This window comes from Polychytrium aggregatum (assembly GCF_025602895.1).
Source record: "Polychytrium aggregatum strain JEL109 chromosome Unknown BJ171scaffold_4, whole genome shotgun sequence".
In the NCBI taxonomy this organism is placed as follows: domain Eukaryota; kingdom Fungi; phylum Chytridiomycota; class Chytridiomycetes; order Polychytriales; genus Polychytrium; species Polychytrium aggregatum.
The window spans coordinates 222,867-240,625 of NW_026516206.1; the positions used below are offsets into that span (position 1 = coordinate 222,867).

General features: G+C 58.4%; 4 protein-coding genes across 4 annotated transcripts; 2 read left to right on the forward strand and 2 right to left on the reverse strand.

Moving 5' to 3' along the window:
* Window positions 1–238: 238 nt before the first annotated feature.
* BJ171DRAFT_577578 (ABC1 family-domain-containing protein) lies at window positions 239–2,965 on the reverse strand (the record flags this gene model as incomplete). Its single annotated transcript, XM_053113825.1, has 7 exons — window positions 239–933; window positions 1,094–1,194; window positions 1,367–1,390; window positions 1,490–1,604; window positions 1,699–1,892; window positions 2,176–2,483; window positions 2,675–2,965. The coding sequence occupies 7 exons, from the start codon at window positions 2,963–2,965 to the stop codon at window positions 239–241; spliced, it is 1,728 nt and encodes a 575-aa protein (XP_052970562.1).
* Window positions 2,966–3,317: 352 nt separating this feature from the next.
* BJ171DRAFT_489010 (P-loop containing nucleoside triphosphate hydrolase protein) lies at window positions 3,318–6,029 on the forward strand. Its single transcript, XM_053109439.1, has 3 exons — window positions 3,318–5,277; window positions 5,425–5,452; window positions 5,564–6,029. The coding sequence occupies exons 1-3, from the start codon at window positions 3,697–3,699 to the stop codon at window positions 5,749–5,751; spliced, it is 1,797 nt and encodes a 598-aa protein (XP_052970563.1). The 5' UTR covers window positions 3,318–3,696; the 3' UTR covers window positions 5,752–6,029.
* Window positions 6,030–10,522: 4,493 nt separating this feature from the next.
* Window positions 10,523–14,374, forward strand: BJ171DRAFT_565028 (uncharacterized protein; the record flags this gene model as incomplete). Its single annotated transcript, XM_053113327.1, has 3 exons — window positions 10,523–11,054; window positions 11,324–11,532; window positions 11,714–14,374. The coding sequence occupies 3 exons, from the start codon at window positions 10,523–10,525 to the stop codon at window positions 14,372–14,374; spliced, it is 3,402 nt and encodes a 1,133-aa protein (XP_052970564.1).
* A 522-nt stretch (window positions 14,375–14,896) lies between these two features.
* BJ171DRAFT_208607 (glycoside hydrolase superfamily) lies at window positions 14,897–17,125 on the reverse strand. Its single transcript, XM_053106335.1, has 5 exons — window positions 16,948–17,125; window positions 16,440–16,750; window positions 16,113–16,242; window positions 15,508–15,983; window positions 14,897–15,378 (listed from the first exon to the last, which is right to left on the reverse strand). The coding sequence occupies exons 1-5, from the start codon at window positions 17,049–17,051 to the stop codon at window positions 15,131–15,133; spliced, it is 1,269 nt and encodes a 422-aa protein (XP_052970565.1). The 5' UTR covers window positions 17,052–17,125; the 3' UTR covers window positions 14,897–15,130.
* Between the last annotated feature and the right edge of the window lie 634 nt (window positions 17,126–17,759).

Sequence of the window (17,759 nt, forward strand, 5' to 3'; positions counted from 1 at the left end):
CTGGCGCATCTTTGTTTCTTGCCCTCAACACAAAAGTCGGGTAGCGATGTTCTTGGGCATACTGTGTGAATGTATTCATGGCCGAGACAACTTTGGTCAATGCCCTCACTGCCACGCCCCTGGCTTGATTTTTGCATATTGTATAGTGTTGGGGAGACACTCGCTCTAAAGCACACCTGTGTCGGACGAGTCGACCCGGCGGCGGCGTTTCAGGTGAGCGGCGGCAGCGACAGCATATTTAGTGCCAAAAGGGAACAACAACCAGAAGATCCAACAGCAGCATCTTGAACCCGACAGCCCAAAAGCTGGCTAGCGAATCAATGTAGCGTGGGCTCTTCAGGAGATCCGCCCACATGCTGAGTGACTGCAGAGTCAAGCCGTGAGCCAGCGGGGTCTGATCCGTTTCAGAAGCCGCCGCCCAGCCTCTTCCGGCCAAGATCTCGGCAACGGTGTTGATATGGATGGTGAGAGCGCAGTACCAGCCCATGACAGAGACCATGCGCATCATGTGCTCCTGATCCGAGCCCGTCACGCCGAGAGCCTCGTCGACGGATCGCAAGAGATCGTTCGTCTTGAGCAGCAGCAGCATCTCTCTGGGAAGCTTGGCCAGAATCTCGGCCAGGGCGATGTAGAACCGGCCAGAGCTGGCGTTGTTTTGGATGCGGTTGACCTCCCCGCGAGTGCGCACCGTGGCTAGCCCAGTCCCGCTGCCCGAGATGACATCCCAGGTGCGTCCGGTCAGCATCGAGGCGAACAGCCGGTGGTGGGTGATGTCTCCGTCGGCTCGCTCGGTAACATGGCGGTCGTACTTCGTGAAGATCTTGTACGAATACTCCTCGATCGCGTGCTCGTCGCCTCGGATGCAGGCCGCCCAAAGATGGGCATAGTCGAGTCGGAATTCGCGGGAAAGGGTGCGGTAGAGACCGTGGTCCACTGGGAACGAGTAAAGGAGCCAACGAGAGGAGTCGGTACGGCGTCAGAAGGTTGGCGTCCCCAGTATAGCCTTGGGTCGCTCGCAAGCACAGGGCAGGGCCGGAGAGCTGTGCTCAAGCCCGACCTTCGAGGAGCATCACAAAGCATGTGCAGCACTTACACAGGACGATCTCAAAGTTTTCAGGATTATGAGGGGTTCGGGCAAAGAACGAAAGCCAGGTGCGCCGGGTGGCAGACTTTGGACGCACAAAGAGGTTTCCGCTGAAGAAAGCATTAGACATGGCTCGCATTAGCACTACCCACGGGCGCAGTGTCGGCAAGACTGCTCGACGCTACCGGTGCCCATGGCATTGTCCATGTTGTCGCTTGTGCCGTCGTTCTTCTCATCGTCACAGCCTCATCCCCACCACTGCAGTCGCACAGTTTCGCTTACGGATGAGGATCGCAGTGGACAAATCTGGCATGGATGGATCGAGGCATAAGTAGGAGCTGGACATCATCGAGCAGGAGAGCCCGACCCAACGAGCAAGCGACATGTACACGGCCATGAACCTACCCGTGCATAAATATCATTTCCGAGTACAGCCGGGTCAGGGCCGCGGACACACGCACGGGGTTGATGTTGTGCTGGTTCATGTACTTGAGATCGTCGATGCGGGAGCCCTGGGCGACTGAAAACGAGTGCCGCCAGTGTCTCAGTACAGGGGACCCTGCGCAAGCTGCTGCTCAACATGCCGACCCACGAGCCATGACGGCTGGACTCACACTCCATGATGAGCACCCGACGGCTCGCCCAGTACACCTCCGGGATCATGAGGATGGGCTCGTTTGCAAAGTTCTTGGCGACCTGGACCGAGTTTTCCATTTCATGCTTGAAGTCGAGCTCCTTGGGCAGCGACAGCTTCATCTCTGTCGCGAGCCAGTCGAATTCAAACTCAGGGAAAGCATACTTGATCCAACTGTGCAAGCAAGTAACGGATGCACGGCCAGAGCAGTCCCGCAACGCAGGTGACGAGAGAACACGAGCAAAGCCCGTTGTGAGCAAGAGCAGAGGAGAAACGGCCATGCGGGATGCGTGGACGACCTAGCGTCAATGGTATCGATCGGCGGACCAGCAAGAAAGCAGCATCCCTGTGCAGATCCGCAGGCCGGCCGGGCTGAACCAAGGCGAGCAGAGTCGTTGGCCGAACCAGATGTGCCAAACATCAAGCCGCCCCTGCCCCAACCACTGTGATAGCTTACCTGACGATGCCAGCGACGCCCTGGATGTCGATGTTGACAAACTCGTCGAGCGATGGATGCTGCAGCTTGACGGCCACCTCGCGACCGTTGGATCTGAGCCTGGCCTTGTGGACCTGGGCGAGCGAGGCCACGCCGAGAGGCTTGGGGTCAAACTCCTCAAAGAGGTCCGCAATCGAGGAGCCCAGGTCCTGCTTGAGCATGGCGTCGATTTCCTCGATGGACGATGGCGGGCACTGGTCCTGCAATGGCTTCATGGTCTCGGTGTACTCGGACGGCAGCAGAAAGACCAGAGCCGAGATGTGTTGACCCTGGAGCCATGGGACATGCGAATCGCAGGGCCGGGAGTGAGCAGCAAGTTTGCCGTCCACAACGACAGCATCGGCACTGCATCGGTGTTGGGTCGGTATTGCATCGGTATTGCATCGGCATTGTCGGCATGTAGGTTCAGACAGATTCGTGCATAATCTCTTCCCAAGGATCCGCAGGCGACGGGACTTACCAGTTTGATGTAGGTGCCTCCCTGGAGCCGGCACAGCGCTAGGAGCTTCTCGGCCGAGCGCTGGTGGACCTGCGACTTGAGGTCGGAATATGCATCCCAGCCGATAACCTCGGGCTGCTTGTCCTTGGACAGCGTCGATTTGTAGTCCCAGACGATGGAGATGACCGAGGCAGCGGTGCGGTAGGATCTCAGGACCGCGATTGCTGCGTGCTGGCATCCGACGGGATCGTAGACGTAGTATCCCAGGGCGCCGGCACCAATGGTCAGCAGCGAAGCCACCCGCAGTGACATGCCCTGCGGCTTTCGGGCTTGGGAAGACCCGGCGGCACTCTGGGCAAAGGTCCTCGACGGTCCTGAGCGAGTGCCGGGATGCCAGCGGCCGGGCCATTGTGAAGGGGAGGGCAGCGACGGGGCAATCGACCGAGCTCTGGCCGCTCCCGACCAGAGCTGTCGCAGGGCCAGTCCAGACATGGTTCGCTTGCAACGGAGGGGGCGACAGAAGACAGACAGCACAGCCAGCGGAGGACAGGGGTGCTGACGAGGGATGCCCGAAGGCGATTCGGCCTGGAGCTGCAGGGCTTGGGATTGCGATGGGAAAGCGGGTCAATTTTTTTTTTTTTCCTGCTTGAATTGCGGATCTGGAAGCACAAGGGATCCGCGCGGGCCGATGCTCTCTGTCGTCGATCTCGCCATCGCTCGCCTCGCCTTGGCATACTTTGTCGTCGGCGATATCAACATTGCATCGCATCCCGGCAGCCATAACGGACCAACACGAGCAGACGATACCGGCCAAGCGGCCCGAGACAGGCTCGCCTCCCGGGCCCAAGCGCCTCAAATCACTCGCAGCGAGCCTGTTGTCGATCGAACCGATATCGACTCCTGCGGATGCCAGCACCCACGACGGCGTTGCTCAAAGCGTCGTCCTCCACAGCCCCGATGGGCAGCATCGCATTCCTGCTGAGTCGGACCCAGCCCTGGATCTGAGGTGCTTCAACATCAGGCCTATCGTTTCCAATCCAGAGATGCCCCCAACGGATGCTCCTCAGCTCGCTGGCATCGACGCAGATGCCGAAATCGATCCCGTGGCCCTATTTTCGTATCAGCAGCCATGGCCGCAGCCGGGCGATCCGCTCTGCTGCGTCTGCGGCCGGTACGGCGCATATATATGCGATGTCACCGACCACGATGTTTGCTCGCTGGAATGCAAGGCTGCCGATCTTGAACAGTATCTCCGGACGATTACAGCCCATCGCTCTGAAGCGCCCGGACAGAGCCGCAAACCGCCGACACCACCCGTGCGCCGATGGAGAGAGCCCCCGCTCCCTCCTCCGTCGCCTGAGCTGAGAGTCAACCGCTCGCACCTGCTTCGGCTGATGCGACAGTCCCGGGGCGGTCCTGCTCGAACTGCTCCATGGACACAGATCGCAGCGCTGGTCGAGCCATCCGGGATAACTGTAGCATATGAGGGAACAGAGCCGCTCCCACTGCCAATCGCAGAGTTCAGTCAGGCCCCTGCCTTGCCAGCAAAGCTACTGAGCAACATGGCTCTCGCTGGTCTGAGACGACCAGGCCCGACCCAGAGGATGGCGATTCCCTCGATCATGGACGGATTAGACGTGCTCCTGACAGCCCCGAACGACGGAGATCGTAGTCTATGCTATATCATTCCGGCCATCTCCTTCTGCGCTGCCATCTCGACGTACCTCTCTGCAGCCAAGTCGCCAATACCCCAACACCAGAAGGGTCCCTATGTCCTCATAATGGCGCCGACACGAGAACACTGCGTCCAAATCGAGGATCGCATCAAGGCGCTGGCAAGCGGAATCGAGCGTCTCAAGACCGTCCTGCTGGCAGGAGGCTGCCCGCTGCCGAATCAGCTGCACCGCCTCGAACAAGGTATTCAGATCGCCATCGCAACTCCAGGAAGGCTGGCATCGCTGCTTGCATCGGACTCGGGCAAACCTTACTTTGAAAGCCTTGCGTTCATGGTTGTCGACGGCACGGAAGGCATGATCGAGGGCAGCACCAAAGAGCAAATGTCGACGGTTCGCAAGCTGCTTCCAGGATCCAAGCGCATCCGAGTCTGGTGTGCGTCGATGGCATCGCCGGGGGTCCTTGACCTCTGCATCAAGCCTGGCCCTGGCAAGAAACCCAAGGCCGGCATGGCCAAATCCCACGCCACTGAGACACATACCCTCTGGATCCACCTTGGCGCGCAGTTGCCGACTATTCAGAATGAAGGCGCCAAAGTTGCAGCGTCGCATGAGATAGTACCCGATATCCCCGAGAGCGTGAAGCACACGTTTCTGTGGGTTGAGACCCCATCGAAGCCGAAGCAACTCATCTCCATCGTCACAGACACAAAGTACTTTCGTCCGCAGCAGCAGCGACTCTTGGTCTTTGTGGAGTGCAGAATCGGCGCCGAGATGCTCGCCAAGTGCATCAAAACGCAGTCCACCCTCAAGGCCGTTGTGCTCCACGGCGAGAAGACCAGCCGGGAGCGAGAAACAGCCCTGGAACAGTTCACGGAGGGGCAGCACGGGATCTCGGTGTGCGTGGCGACCGGAGTGATGGCACGCAGCATCGCCGTGGAGGCCGATCTGGTGAGTCTGCTGCTCGCCTTGGCACGTCGGTGACGCTGAGTATGGTGGAGAAGCATCGTTTCTATCTCACGGGGTAGTAAGCGTGTGTGTCGACAGGTACAACCGCGATACTCACTACCCGATATGCGCTCTTGTATTGTGGAATAGGTGCTCAACTACGATATGGCACTCTCAGGTAAGGCCCAGTGCACCAGGAGTGGCTGCTTCTTGGAGGTACCTTGAGCGAAAGCACCACCACATCTGCTACGCAATGTACTGACCCAAACAAACCATGATGGCCCTGCAGTTGCAAGCTACATCCATCAAATCCGGCGCTGCCGACCAAGCAAAGATAAACTCGGCTGGGCAATCACATTCATCAATAGAGACCATGAGAAGCTCATCCCTGAGCTCGTCGCCAAGCTTAATCAGCTCCCCGCCGGAACCGTGACACCGCTGCCTGCTCAGATGAAGCGACACCAACGACCATCATGACCCGCACACTCCTGACTCGCCGACAAGCAAATATACCTCCAAGCCAATCCATAGTCGATGGCGAGTTCGTGTGGATAGCATCTCTGCGTATCTCACTGGGCTCTGGCGACAGATGGTGCCGGTGGACATACTGGCCGGACCAGCGTGCGCTCAGGATCCAGAATGGGGCGTCCACTGGCCTTGGTCAATCGCTTGTACACTGTTATTGGATCGCCTTACACTTTATTCAGAAAAAAACGGGACAATATAGCCGTTTCCATGAACATGTAGTATGTGCTGTGCTTGCGTCAAGCAAAGCCACAAGAAATAAAACAGATCACTTTGGCAGCCTCCGAGTGAAGACCGCCGGTCGCTCTCCGGTCTCCACAATCGACCTGCACACTGCGATCATGTTGCGCGCCGCATTGACGTCGCGATTCCACACTGTCCGGCAGCTGGGATTCTTGCAGCTCCTGACAAAGTGGGAATTCGCAACACTGGGCGCATCGAGTCCTTCCAACCGAACTGGCTCCAGGCACTTGGAGCACACTTGCGAGGTGTTGAACTCGTTCGTCGAGGCCACCTTGACGCTTCCATGATGGTGATTGGGACGGCGTCGGTGGTGCTCGAACTGCTCAAAGTACCGAGCAAATCGCTGCCTCCAAGGGCTGGATGCATAGCCCTTGCCCTGTCGCCATGGCGCATTGCCAAAGGCGATCACCACATCGGTCCGTATCGGGGCGTGCTTCAGGACGGCCTTGCACATCCTGTCGACGGCCACTTGGCGCCTCTTGTGGCCCGTGAAGCGATGGTGACGGGCCTTCTTGCCAAGGTGGAAGTCGAGCTGCACTCGTAGCTCCGGTCGCAGGACATGGGTGAGATGGACCTTGAAGGCCTCCGAGGACTGCACCTTGGGCGAGGGGGTGGTCGACATCCAGGTCTCGATGCCGAGTCGATACTTCATGGTGTTGTGCCACTTGGTGTTGGACGTATGGCCACACATTTGCTGGTAGTGGCCATTGGAGAATGAGACCACCTCGTCTTGGTGGCCCGGTGCTTGGATGACCGCCGTGAAGATGGAGCCGACTCCAGGATCGATGCCAATCCAAGTGGTGCGATCGGGGTCTGGGTCGCCGATGTGGGCCTGGATACGCTGCTCGGCAGTCGGAGGAGGCTCAATGGTCTCGGTGCGATCGGTTCGAGGCAGAAACTTGACGAGACCGATGGTGCATCCAATGCCATCGGTGCTGATCTCGTAGTTGAACAGCTTGTGATTGATATCCCGGTCACGGAAGAGGGAACTACGCAGCTTGAAGCAACTGCGCCAGAGACGATCCTGGTTGTTGACACCGTCCTCACCTTCTTCCTTGAGCTTGTCCCTGGTGAATCCAAGGCGCTTCTTTGGACCCAGGAGTTGCCAAAGAGTGACCGTGTCGATCTTGACATACTTGGCCCTTGCAGTACAGAGAGGGACCATCGTGCATACGGCCGGAGGAGTGTCCAGAGCGAGCTGCTTGAGTGCCCACTTGAGTCTGGATGCCAGCCTGTTGATCTTGGACTTGGTGGTGCCGAGCTCAGACTTGGCCGTGGTGAACCTCTTGTCGTCGGAGGGAATGCCTCGGGCAGTGAGCTCGTCCAGCTTGCCTGGCGCTGCAGCTCGGTGACTCGGAGGGCGGGCATGTCGGAGTCGATCCACTTGTGGACATTGTCGACCATCTTGTCTCGGGCGAGGATTCTCACATGGTGTGAGAGGCGATGGAGGGCCCGGAAGCGGTCCTGGTCGTTGCTGTACCGAAACTCGTCCAGGACGTGGCCAAAGTCTGGATAGAGGAACTCGATATCGGCCTTGGGTGGAGTCTGCCCTGGTTTCTCGAAGAGCTCGAGACAGGCCTCGATGGCTTCGTGCTTATGCTTGTTGGCTGGGAAGACGGCAGCACAGAAGCGGCGAAGGAGTCGCCAGTAGGCCAGGTCGAGGTGGGTGGTGCAGTTGGTGGCATAGGCATTGACAGCCAGTGTGAGAAGCTGACTGTGAGCACCATCAGGCAGACGAGGGGCCGGAGGCAGGTCTGCGTGCCGAGTGGTCTGGTAGTCGCGAAAGGAAGCGACCAGATGCTCGTTGTATTTCTTGGTGTCCCCGGTCGGGGAGAGGGCACCGGCCTGGACGATCGTGAAGCATTGGCGGATGAAAGCAGGTGTGGACTTGGAGATGACGGGGACGGGAAGATCCTGCTCGATGCACCGGAGGATGTGCAGGTTGAGCAGCCTGGATGCCTCGAACTGGATCTGGGTCATGGCCTCGACGGTGGCCTGGATCTTGTCGCGGAGAGCGGGATTGAGACAACAGCCATCCATGGTCTGCTTGAAGCAGCTGAACTGAGGGGCGGATGACCTTCCATCCACGAGTGGGACGACAGAACTCTTGAGGGGCCGGTATTTGGGACATTTGCTAGTGTTGCTTCGCTCGTGGTCGGTACCGTCGCACTGGCGACATCGCTTGATGGGACCAGATGAGGGACCAGATGAGGGACCAGGCTCGGTGGGATCGACATCCATTGGATCTGCAGAAGCAGTGGTGGTGAGCGACGGAGCAACAGACGACCAAGCATGCGTGGGGTCAGAATACGAACCAGAGACAGGCTCCGACTGTGACTTGGCTTTCTTGGGCCTGGGTGGCCGAGGCTGGCCATCACCGGTACCCTTACGCTTCGGAGGCATGGGGGCAGAGGATGCTGGATGCCTGCCAGTGGTACTGGTCAGAGCAGAGACTTTCTTTATCGTACAATAGCGCGATGATCCGATCAAGGCGAGATGATGGAAGAAAGCAGCAGGACGAAGGTGGGACATTTATACCCGAGAGCAGGAGCCCGTCTTTGCGGGCTGGTTGGGGAAGCGACCTGTTCAAAAATCGCCGAGAGGTTCAAGCCAGGGATTTGAGCGTGAAAATGGCGGCGTGATTGGGGAGCTCAACCCCAAATTGGAGGAACTCAACCCCAAATCGGTGGGGACTCAACCCCAAAGAAGTTCTCGATGGGATTGAAGTCGGGCGAGGCAGGTGGGGTGAAGATCACTGACCATCCTCGGCGCTCGATGCAGTCCAGGACAGCCCGTGTCTTGTGCATGCTGACATTGTCCATCACAATCACAGAGTCGTCTGGGAAGCTCGCTCGCTCAAAGAACTCGACCATCGAGTGTGTCTTGAATGATGTGGGGATGTACATGCGATGCAGCACACCAGAGTGGTTGATGGCAAATGCAGCCGAGACAGACTTGTGCTTCATGTGATTGCGCTGGCGAAGCGGAGCACCCTTCGGTGAGTATCCGTAGAGAGGGAAAATGGATCTCCTGAACCCTGTCTCATCGACAAAAACGAATCGTCGTGGGTCGATGGAGCGGACCTGGTCCCTGAACTGTGCCACCCGCTCATCCAGTCGCTTGGACTTGTAGAGGTGTGTTGCCCTCTTGTGTGAGAGACCTGCTCGGTGGATGGCAGTGTGGCAGAGTGAGAGTGATACTTTCCTCTGGAGGATGGACTCGAGCTTGCACCGCAACACAGGACCTGTCTGGAACGGGTCCTGTTCAATCAGGGTGCGAATGACTGGACATGCCTGCTCGAAGAAAGTGGATCTGCGAGCTGGGACCCGGGATGGGTCATCCAGCTTGCATCCTCGGTGCCATCGATGGATGGTGCTTTTGGACACATTGAATATGGAGGCGACCTTACGCAGGCTATGGATGAGGGCGTAGCATCGCAATGCGGCGGTGCGAAAGTCGGATGTGTGGCGAATGGTCATGGCCAGCGCGCGATAACATTGGGTAACAAAATATTCGATGAATGGTCAAAATCCCGGGTGTCCCGTTTTTTATTGGATTGCCTGTAATCTGCGTCCATGCAAAGATCAGAAACCAGCGTGCACATTTTACAGCGAAACAGGGCACTCTGTTTTGTGCCAGGACTGCTGCTTTTTTTCTGGGACCTGGATACACCCATGCATCGCTGTGCTGCGATACTGCAGTTTCAGCTACTGGACGATGTGGAATCGCCAAGTCAATGCGGCGCGCAACATGATCACAGTATGCAGGTCGATTGTGGAGATCGGAGAGCGACCGGCGGTCTTCACTCGGAGGCTGCCAAAGTGATCTGTTTTATTTCTTGTGGCTTTGCTTGACGCAAGCACAGCACATACTACCTGTTCATGGAAACGGCTATATTGTCCCGTTTTTTTCTGAATAAAGTGTAACTCATGTGCGGAGCTCACTCGCTGCGCTCCAGACCAGCATCGGAGGTGTGTGAACACTGCCGAGACTCACACACATTACTGTGCATGCTACAGACAGCGTTGATTGGGCAGCCGCAGATGCCAGCGTATCGACCGACGACGTCGGCTGATTGACCCAGCGGTGACGTGATGGCAAGATTGACAAAAGCCAAAATAGCAAGTACGAGAGGGATCGAGCAAGCGCAGGACCGAGAGGCAATGTGGCGGACAGCCAGGTTCGCCCGTCGGCCACATGCGCATAGTGTCGCTCTGCAGACTCTGGCCGAGGAGAGAGAGAGGAGAGGGAATTCTCCGTTGCCGTTGGGATATAAGCAGCACTCGTCCTATGGCACACGGCCATCGCCTCAGTCCCTATTGCTGCACTCTCCTTCGCCCTTGTCATCTATCGCCGCACATCCCGGACTCTGAATCTGCCCTCCCCCCCCCCGACAACAGACCCCGCCGACGCTACCAAGCGAGTGCCTGTCTGGTCCCAGGAGCAACTCATCTCTCCGGAAGCCAAGTAATCCAGCTTGATGACTTCGATCGAACAGCTCCCGCCGCTTCGCCCATCGGCTAAGCCTCCGAGCGAAACCGCACCGGTGACCAAAAGCCCCAGGAATCATCCGGGTGCATATGTCTCTCCAAAGGCCGCTAGCGGGGCTGCGGCTACCAGGGCTGCTGGCGGTACTGCTGCTGACGGCGCTGCTGCTGGCGCTGCCAAGGGTGGCTCAGTGGGCGACACTGCTTCGTTCCTGGCCAACCGTCCGCCAATCCAGAGGATGCGCACCAACAAGCATCTCAAGGGCGAGATTGTCGAGAGCTTTGGTAATCTCATCGGCGCTCCGGCCCACAAGCATCTCTCCCCGAGCAGCTCGACGCTCGAGTATCGCCACTACGTTCCGTTCCACCCAACCTGCAACAAACTTCTTGCCAAGCGATGGGACCGGGCCGCCAGAGACCTTCACCTCGCCAAACTGCGGCACGCCCGGCCCACGATTGACAATGCCCCGCCCAAGGTGTATCCGCATCTGGAGATGAGACTCAAGCGCCTCCAGATCCAGGAAGGTGAGGGCCGATGGCTTGAGCGACGCAGCGCTCGAGGATATGCAGCAGTAGCAGCGCTGGGCTGAAGGAGCTCGGGTCTGTGCCAACCCATCGGGAAGATGGGCCCCAGTCGCCATGGCGGTTAAGCTTGTTTCGGAGCAAACGGCCTGCTGTTCCCACGGTCGCAGCGCATCAGTGCAGCCACTGTTTTCGGCCTTCGCCACCGACCCAACCCGCAGCCGACCTGGCCCATAACTCTAATCACCGGCGTTTCTTTCGACTGAACACAGAGAGATTGCACGACATTGAGCGCAAAAACCACAATCTGCTCGACCGGATTGCCTTCCAGATGGTCAACCCATCAGAGGTCTCGGGCCTGGACGCATCTCGGCGATATTCGACCGCCCCTTGTCCTGGTGGACAGGGCCCGCCAGGAGAAGGGTCGCTGCATGCCCCGAAGCGCCGCCGGGATATGATGCAGATTGCGGTTGAAAACCTGGTGAGTGGCTCGCAGCTGCTGGGTACAGATGCCGCCGCGGGTCTGTGGTGGACGGGATCCGATGTGGTCGAGAAGCATGCGCGGCTCTGGAACTCGCACACCTTCGAGCCCTGCTGTATCCACTTGACTCGGTTCCGCCGCCTTTCTCACTCGTCCGGAACCGTCCCATCCCGATCAACAGACCATCCTGCAGCGCCTCGAGGAGAAGGCTCCCTACTACAACCGACTTGAGTGGCTGGCCCAGCGGCACAAGAACCTTGGCTACCTCCTCAACATTGCCCAGTATCCGGGCACATATCGCCAGCTTGTGGACGAAAGCAATGCATACCAGTGCCCCGTGCCGCCGAAACTGCGCGGCATCACCCGTGGAATGCAGTTCCACCGCAAAGGAAACGGAGCCTATGCCAACGGACGGCCCATCACCCGACCCTCCAAGAGCGGTGGCAAGGGGCCGCTAGAGGAGTACTCGGAGCGATCCGAGTCGAACGCCTCGGACCACTCGCTCTCTCCGGCGGTGCTGCCGCCGATCCAGTCCGTCCATTCCGACGCGGACCCGCACGGATTTGAAGCTCGGGCAGCCGAACATGGCCACGACTATCACGAAGACGGGTATACCCCGCTCCCAGACAGCTACAGCGAGGCGGACTATCACGACGAGCACTTTTACGCATCGCAGCAGCACGAAGATCGTTATGAGACGCCAGAGCCGTACCCAGCCCCAGAGGAGCATCATGACGAAGCCAGTCCGATGCCAGCACAGCCAGGCGAATCGGCAGCACAGCCAGGCGAATCGACAGCACAGCCTCAACCAGAGCTGGCGCCGTCGCATGCCGAGCCACTGGAGCACCAAGTTGCGGCTGGAGAGACTTTGCCTCGGAATGAACACCACGACGAGTATGCATTGTACGATATTCACAACGATGCACACCAGCCGGACGGCCCGCCTGTGGCGCTGGACGACTCCAACCAACAAGAAGACCAACGCAATCTCGACCAGCACGGAGACCAAGACCATTCCGAGTATCAGCAAACCAAGCCATACCACGAAGAGTACCATGAAGTCGAGTCACAGGCCCCACAGAGCGCCGCCGCCGATCAGGACAAGCTCGAGCACGAACATGAGCACGAGCATGAGCATGCTGTGGGCGAAGCAACTCAGACGTCTGTCTCGGAGAACCCATACGAGACTACGGATATAGAGCCAGAGCAGGCGGTTGTCGAGCCCGTGGTGGTCCACGACGGGTCCGATCCAGACCACACAGAAGCGCGGGAGGGCGAGAGTGGTGCATCCGAGCCTCACGCCATCAGTACGGGTGTTGAACATGTGTATGGTGCTGAGCCTGCTCATGATTCTGAACTTGCAAATGAACCTGAAAATGCACACGGCGACGGATCCGAACTCTTGGACACGGAGCCAGCACACCACAAGCCAGCCTCCGGTGCCGACGTCAAGGCAGCTTCAAGTCACATCAGCGATTCTCCCATTGTGGAACAAGCCCGTAACGACCAAGAAACGGCTCCTGCCGACAAAGCTCTGGAAGCGCCAATGCAACACGACGAGCCGATCGATAAAGACACCACTGCTACAGAATCAATGGTGGACCCGTCTCAGATTGGTACCGGCGGCGAAAGTGTGAGCTACGATGAGCCCGACCAAAATCAAGACCCCGCTGCAGAGGTTGATGCAGATACCAACACCGAGCATGTGTCCGCTGAGCTTGCTTCGGCACAAGTCACGCACGAGGATGTGAACGAATCGGACAATACCGTCGACCCGAGCGATCCAGCACCAGAGAGCACTGAAGCACCACACGAGCAGCCTTTTGAAGTCGAGACCGAGTCTGAAGTGCACCAGGTGAATGCTGCTGCCGAAGCCGCCGAAGATTTGACAGGCTCAGCTGGCCAAGAGCCTGGTACAGATGAGTCAGTTGAGACTGCGGCAGCTGCGGAAGAGGTCCCGATTGCCCAGGATGAGCAAGCCGTACAAGTCGAGCCAGCGGTCGGTGCAGACCCAGCTGCCGAACCAGAGCAGTCGGCTGGCATAGAGCTTGGACAAGACGAGAGCTCTGTAGAGCCGGCGGCCGAAGTGCAAAATGATACAGATGCTCAGGCCCGGGAGCTTGTCGAGGAGACTGCCCAGGGCGAGCAGGCGGACGTTCAACAATATCTGGACGAAGCCCTCGTTGATGGCTCCGCGAACGAGACCAACGAGACCGTGACCGAAGCTGGCGTTGAGCCTGCTGCAGATCTTGCTGTCGAGCCGGTTGCTGTCGAGCCGGTTGCTGTCGAGCCGGTTGCTGTCGAGGCTGAGCCGACTGAAACTAGTATCGCCGAATCACCCGATGAGCCAACCACACAAGTCGAACCAGCGGAATCAGCTGAAGCGCCTCAGTCAACCGAAGCGGCGGAGCCATCTGAACCTGCCGAACAAGTGCCTATCGAACAGCCCGGGGCAGCGGAGTATGAAGAGCCAGAGCCTGCTGAGTCCTCTGAGCCCGTGGAGCCGTCTGAATCCATTGTGCCATCCCAGCATGAGGCTCAAACGCAAGACGAGGCTGGTGAACAAACCCAAGCACCGGGCCCAAATAGGGAACTGACCCACGACCAACCGCACGAGAGCGATACCCAAGGGCACGACGAGAGCAGTTCAGGCAACAACCCGGCCGATGTCGCCGCGGCCTTGAGCGAGGCTCCAGAGCCAGTTGATCTCGAGCCATCGCCTGATCAAGACGAACATCAAAACAGCACAGAGGCCACCACCCAGCCCGAGGAGGCATTACAGACCGATGCCGTTGCCTCCGCGGATGACCTCGGCGAGTCAGGGGAGCCTCCTCGAGAGTAGTCTCCATCCGTCGCGGGCAGCCAAGCTCGCCTGGAAGTGGGATCCGTGGATCTCTGCAAGCGTTTGGAGCCAGAATAGACGGCAACGAGCAACATCACGCTCCATCCATCGATAGATATCCCTCTGGTACGTTCACAGCGCTGTCGATCACGAGAGCCCACCCTCCGGGGAATACACAGCCTGCCTGGGCTCGTGGCTGGCTGAGACGGTCTTGTTGAGGAAATGGATACTTTGCACTTTTCTTTGTGATAGTCCCGCAAAACAGCCATTCTTTGCCGATTCGACACATGCATGTTTGTCTCAATCAATATCGCGCCGCTCGCATAACAGTCTCACGCTTTCATACATGAATCATTTTGTTGCTATCTCGAGAGTGCCGGTTGCTTGGAAAGCTCTGGGTATCTGGGTGTCTGGGACTTTGCCGAGATTGCTGTGCAGCCACACTGGGCTGTAGCAAGCGCCATCTTGGGGTGGGACGAGATCGAAACCGATTTGGGGGGAGAGGAGCAAGGATTGTCTATTGGGCGATCGATTTCAATATAGACTTGAGTGAAACGAGGCTGCGACAGATCCGACATTGACAAGATACCGAAAGCGATTGGTAAACAGGCCCACGACCAAAGACAAATGGCCATACAAAGGTTGGAAGGTGAAGAATGGGACGAGTAGATCACTGCTTTAAGGACCAAACACAAGTCGATGGCGCGGGAGAGCATCTAGAGCTGCTAGAGTAACTAAAGCCACATATATGTGTGCTCAGATGAGGGCTCCGAGGGAGAGAGCCATGGCAAGAGCTACAACAGCGATGGAGACGTAAGCAGAGCCGCTGGAGCCGCTGGAGCCGGTGCTCGAGGGCGGAGTGGTTGTGCTCGAAGAGTTGGCCCAGATGTAGCGGCTCGAAACCTTGGAAAGGTCGGATTTGAAGGCAGACAGGACAGTGGTGTTGATGGTTTGGCGAAAGTCTCGCAGCACAGTGACCTGCTGGGTTCCAGAAGTCTCGGTCTCTGCGGTATAAGCACGTCAGAGCGATGGATGCGTTAGTGACTCAAATTAGAGCCAAACATGCATAGACCCGACGCTGCCTCTGATAAGGGTCACGACAAGTCGAGGCTCGCAGGTACAAGAGAGCTTACCGTTCTTCTTGAACTCGAAGAGATTGAGGAGCTTGATCTTGGGGAAAAGGTCCAGGAAGGTGCTGTTGGTCATGTACTCGGCCCAGTACGACTGCTGCACAGCCAGCTGACCGGGGCCAGGGGAGAGCGGGACACCGTTGCCGATGAGATGGATGGCCGCGGCAGTCTCGGAAATGGCCATGGGCTTGTTTTTGCCGGAAGCATAGGTGTTGTAGAAGGGATAACTGGGATTGCCGCCCTCCGTTCCACCGCCGTTGAGGATCTGGATGAGATAGTTGCCGACGCAGAGCATATTGGTCTCGAAGGGCCAGGTGGACGCCGGGCCCTTCCAATAGATCGACATGCCGACCCAGTCGACGTACTCGTCGCCGGGATAGTAGGGTCCGTACGGATCATCGCTGGAGTTGACAACACCGTCGCCGTTGGTGTCCATCAGCTTCAAGTCGGCCGCACTGAGGTTTGCAACGATAGTGTAGCTGCGGAGGGGGGGGTGGTAGTATCGAGTGAGCGGATTGCAATGGGCTGCACGCAACATGTGGCTTATCGAAGTAGCTGGAACAAGCGCAGCGAGAAAAAGTGCCATTGGTGCGAATGAGGATACTCACGGGTAGCCGGCGCTGAGGTTGGGCGCCCACATGAAGGCCGCAGAGGGAGCTTTGGCCTTGACGGCGTTGTAGACCTGGATCCACTGCTGTCGATACAGGGTGGGCTGCTGGCCGTACTGCATCCAGTTGCCTGCAGGAGAGCCGTGAATAGCGACTTGGGATGTCAGAGCCCTGGGCACTCTGCAGACGGCAAACAGCAACCGGTCCCAAGAGTCAGCCCTGATTTGGGGTCGCCGAAGCCAACCCAATCCGACCGAGTACATGGCGAAATTGGCGTCACCAGATGTCCTGGGAGCCGCTCTGCGCTCGGGGCGATCAACGACTCACCGTTCATCTCGGGCCCGAAGCGAATCAAAAGACGGCGGTTGCTCAGGGTGGTGATGTTTCCGGCCTGGTAGGCCAGGTCGAGGATATCGGCGTTGGTCATGGTGCTGAAGTTCGGGTAGACGGTGAGGTAGAAGATGGCATCGGTCTTGGTGAGCTCGATCGAGGTCAGGTTGCCGGTCTGGCGGGTGCCGAACGGATCAACGGTGACGGGCATGTTCTGGGCATCGTGGAAGGCACCGGCGTTGACACCAAGGCGGGAGTTGAAGGACACGGGCGAGTCCGAGCCGTAGGGACCATTGGAGGTATCGAGCCTGGAGCGAACCGAAGGTTAGGCACAGGGACACAGACGGACCTGTTCAGGAATCGGGCGAACGGCCAGACGGCCCTATCGAAAGCGAAGCGCTACTGGGAATGTCTCTGGGAGGTTGCCCAATCAGCAGTAAGACTGCACAGGAACAGACAGGCATGCGACCGGGACAGCAAGCCGGGACAGCGAGAACGAGCATACCAGGCGCTGAGGAAGAGTCGGCCGTCCTGGGGCTCCAGAGGAGCGCCTGCCTGGACCAGGGCGCAGAGGCTGGCTGCCAGCAATGAAACTGAGAGCTTGACCATGGCGGGGTGAAGAACAGCAGAGAAGAGCGATGCGCTGGCCAGCAGAAAGCCAAGGGTCAAGGGGGAGTTGGCGATGCAGGAACGATGTTTGGCGAAGCACGGAAGGTGTGGGAGGGGCAAGGAATTTGTGGACCGGCGGCTGGGATCGATGTGGCGCACGGGGGACGCGCAAGCCACGACGCGGGCGTGGTTGGTTGCTTCGCGCAAACAGCGGCAGTGCAAGCGCCCATTGCCACAATGCAGACAACTATGGGATGTGCGGCTGCTGTCTGGGGTGCAGGGGGGACAGCGAGAGTCGCTGTGGGAAATGGAGCTCAAATTGCAGTGCAATGTTCAGTGCAATATTCAGTGCAAAACAGTGCAAAACAGTGCAAAATCCAGCACGAGCCGCAATGCAAATCGCACCCTGGGATGCGACGCGGTCGCGGTGCGCAAATGCACCACGTGTGTGCCGCACGTGTGGCGCAAAGTCGCACAGAAGCCATCTGCACCGCCACGGCACCACGGCGCACAACAGCCACGCGTGACACGTGATCCAGGCGCGATCTCGCCGAGAAGACACCGAGAAGACGCAGAGAAGCAGGGGCAGTCCTCGCTCTTGGCCATCAAGCAAACACCACATCCATTGCATCCATCGCATCCATTGCATCCATCGCATCCATCGCACCATTGCATCCATCGCACCACCGCATCCATTGCATCCATTGC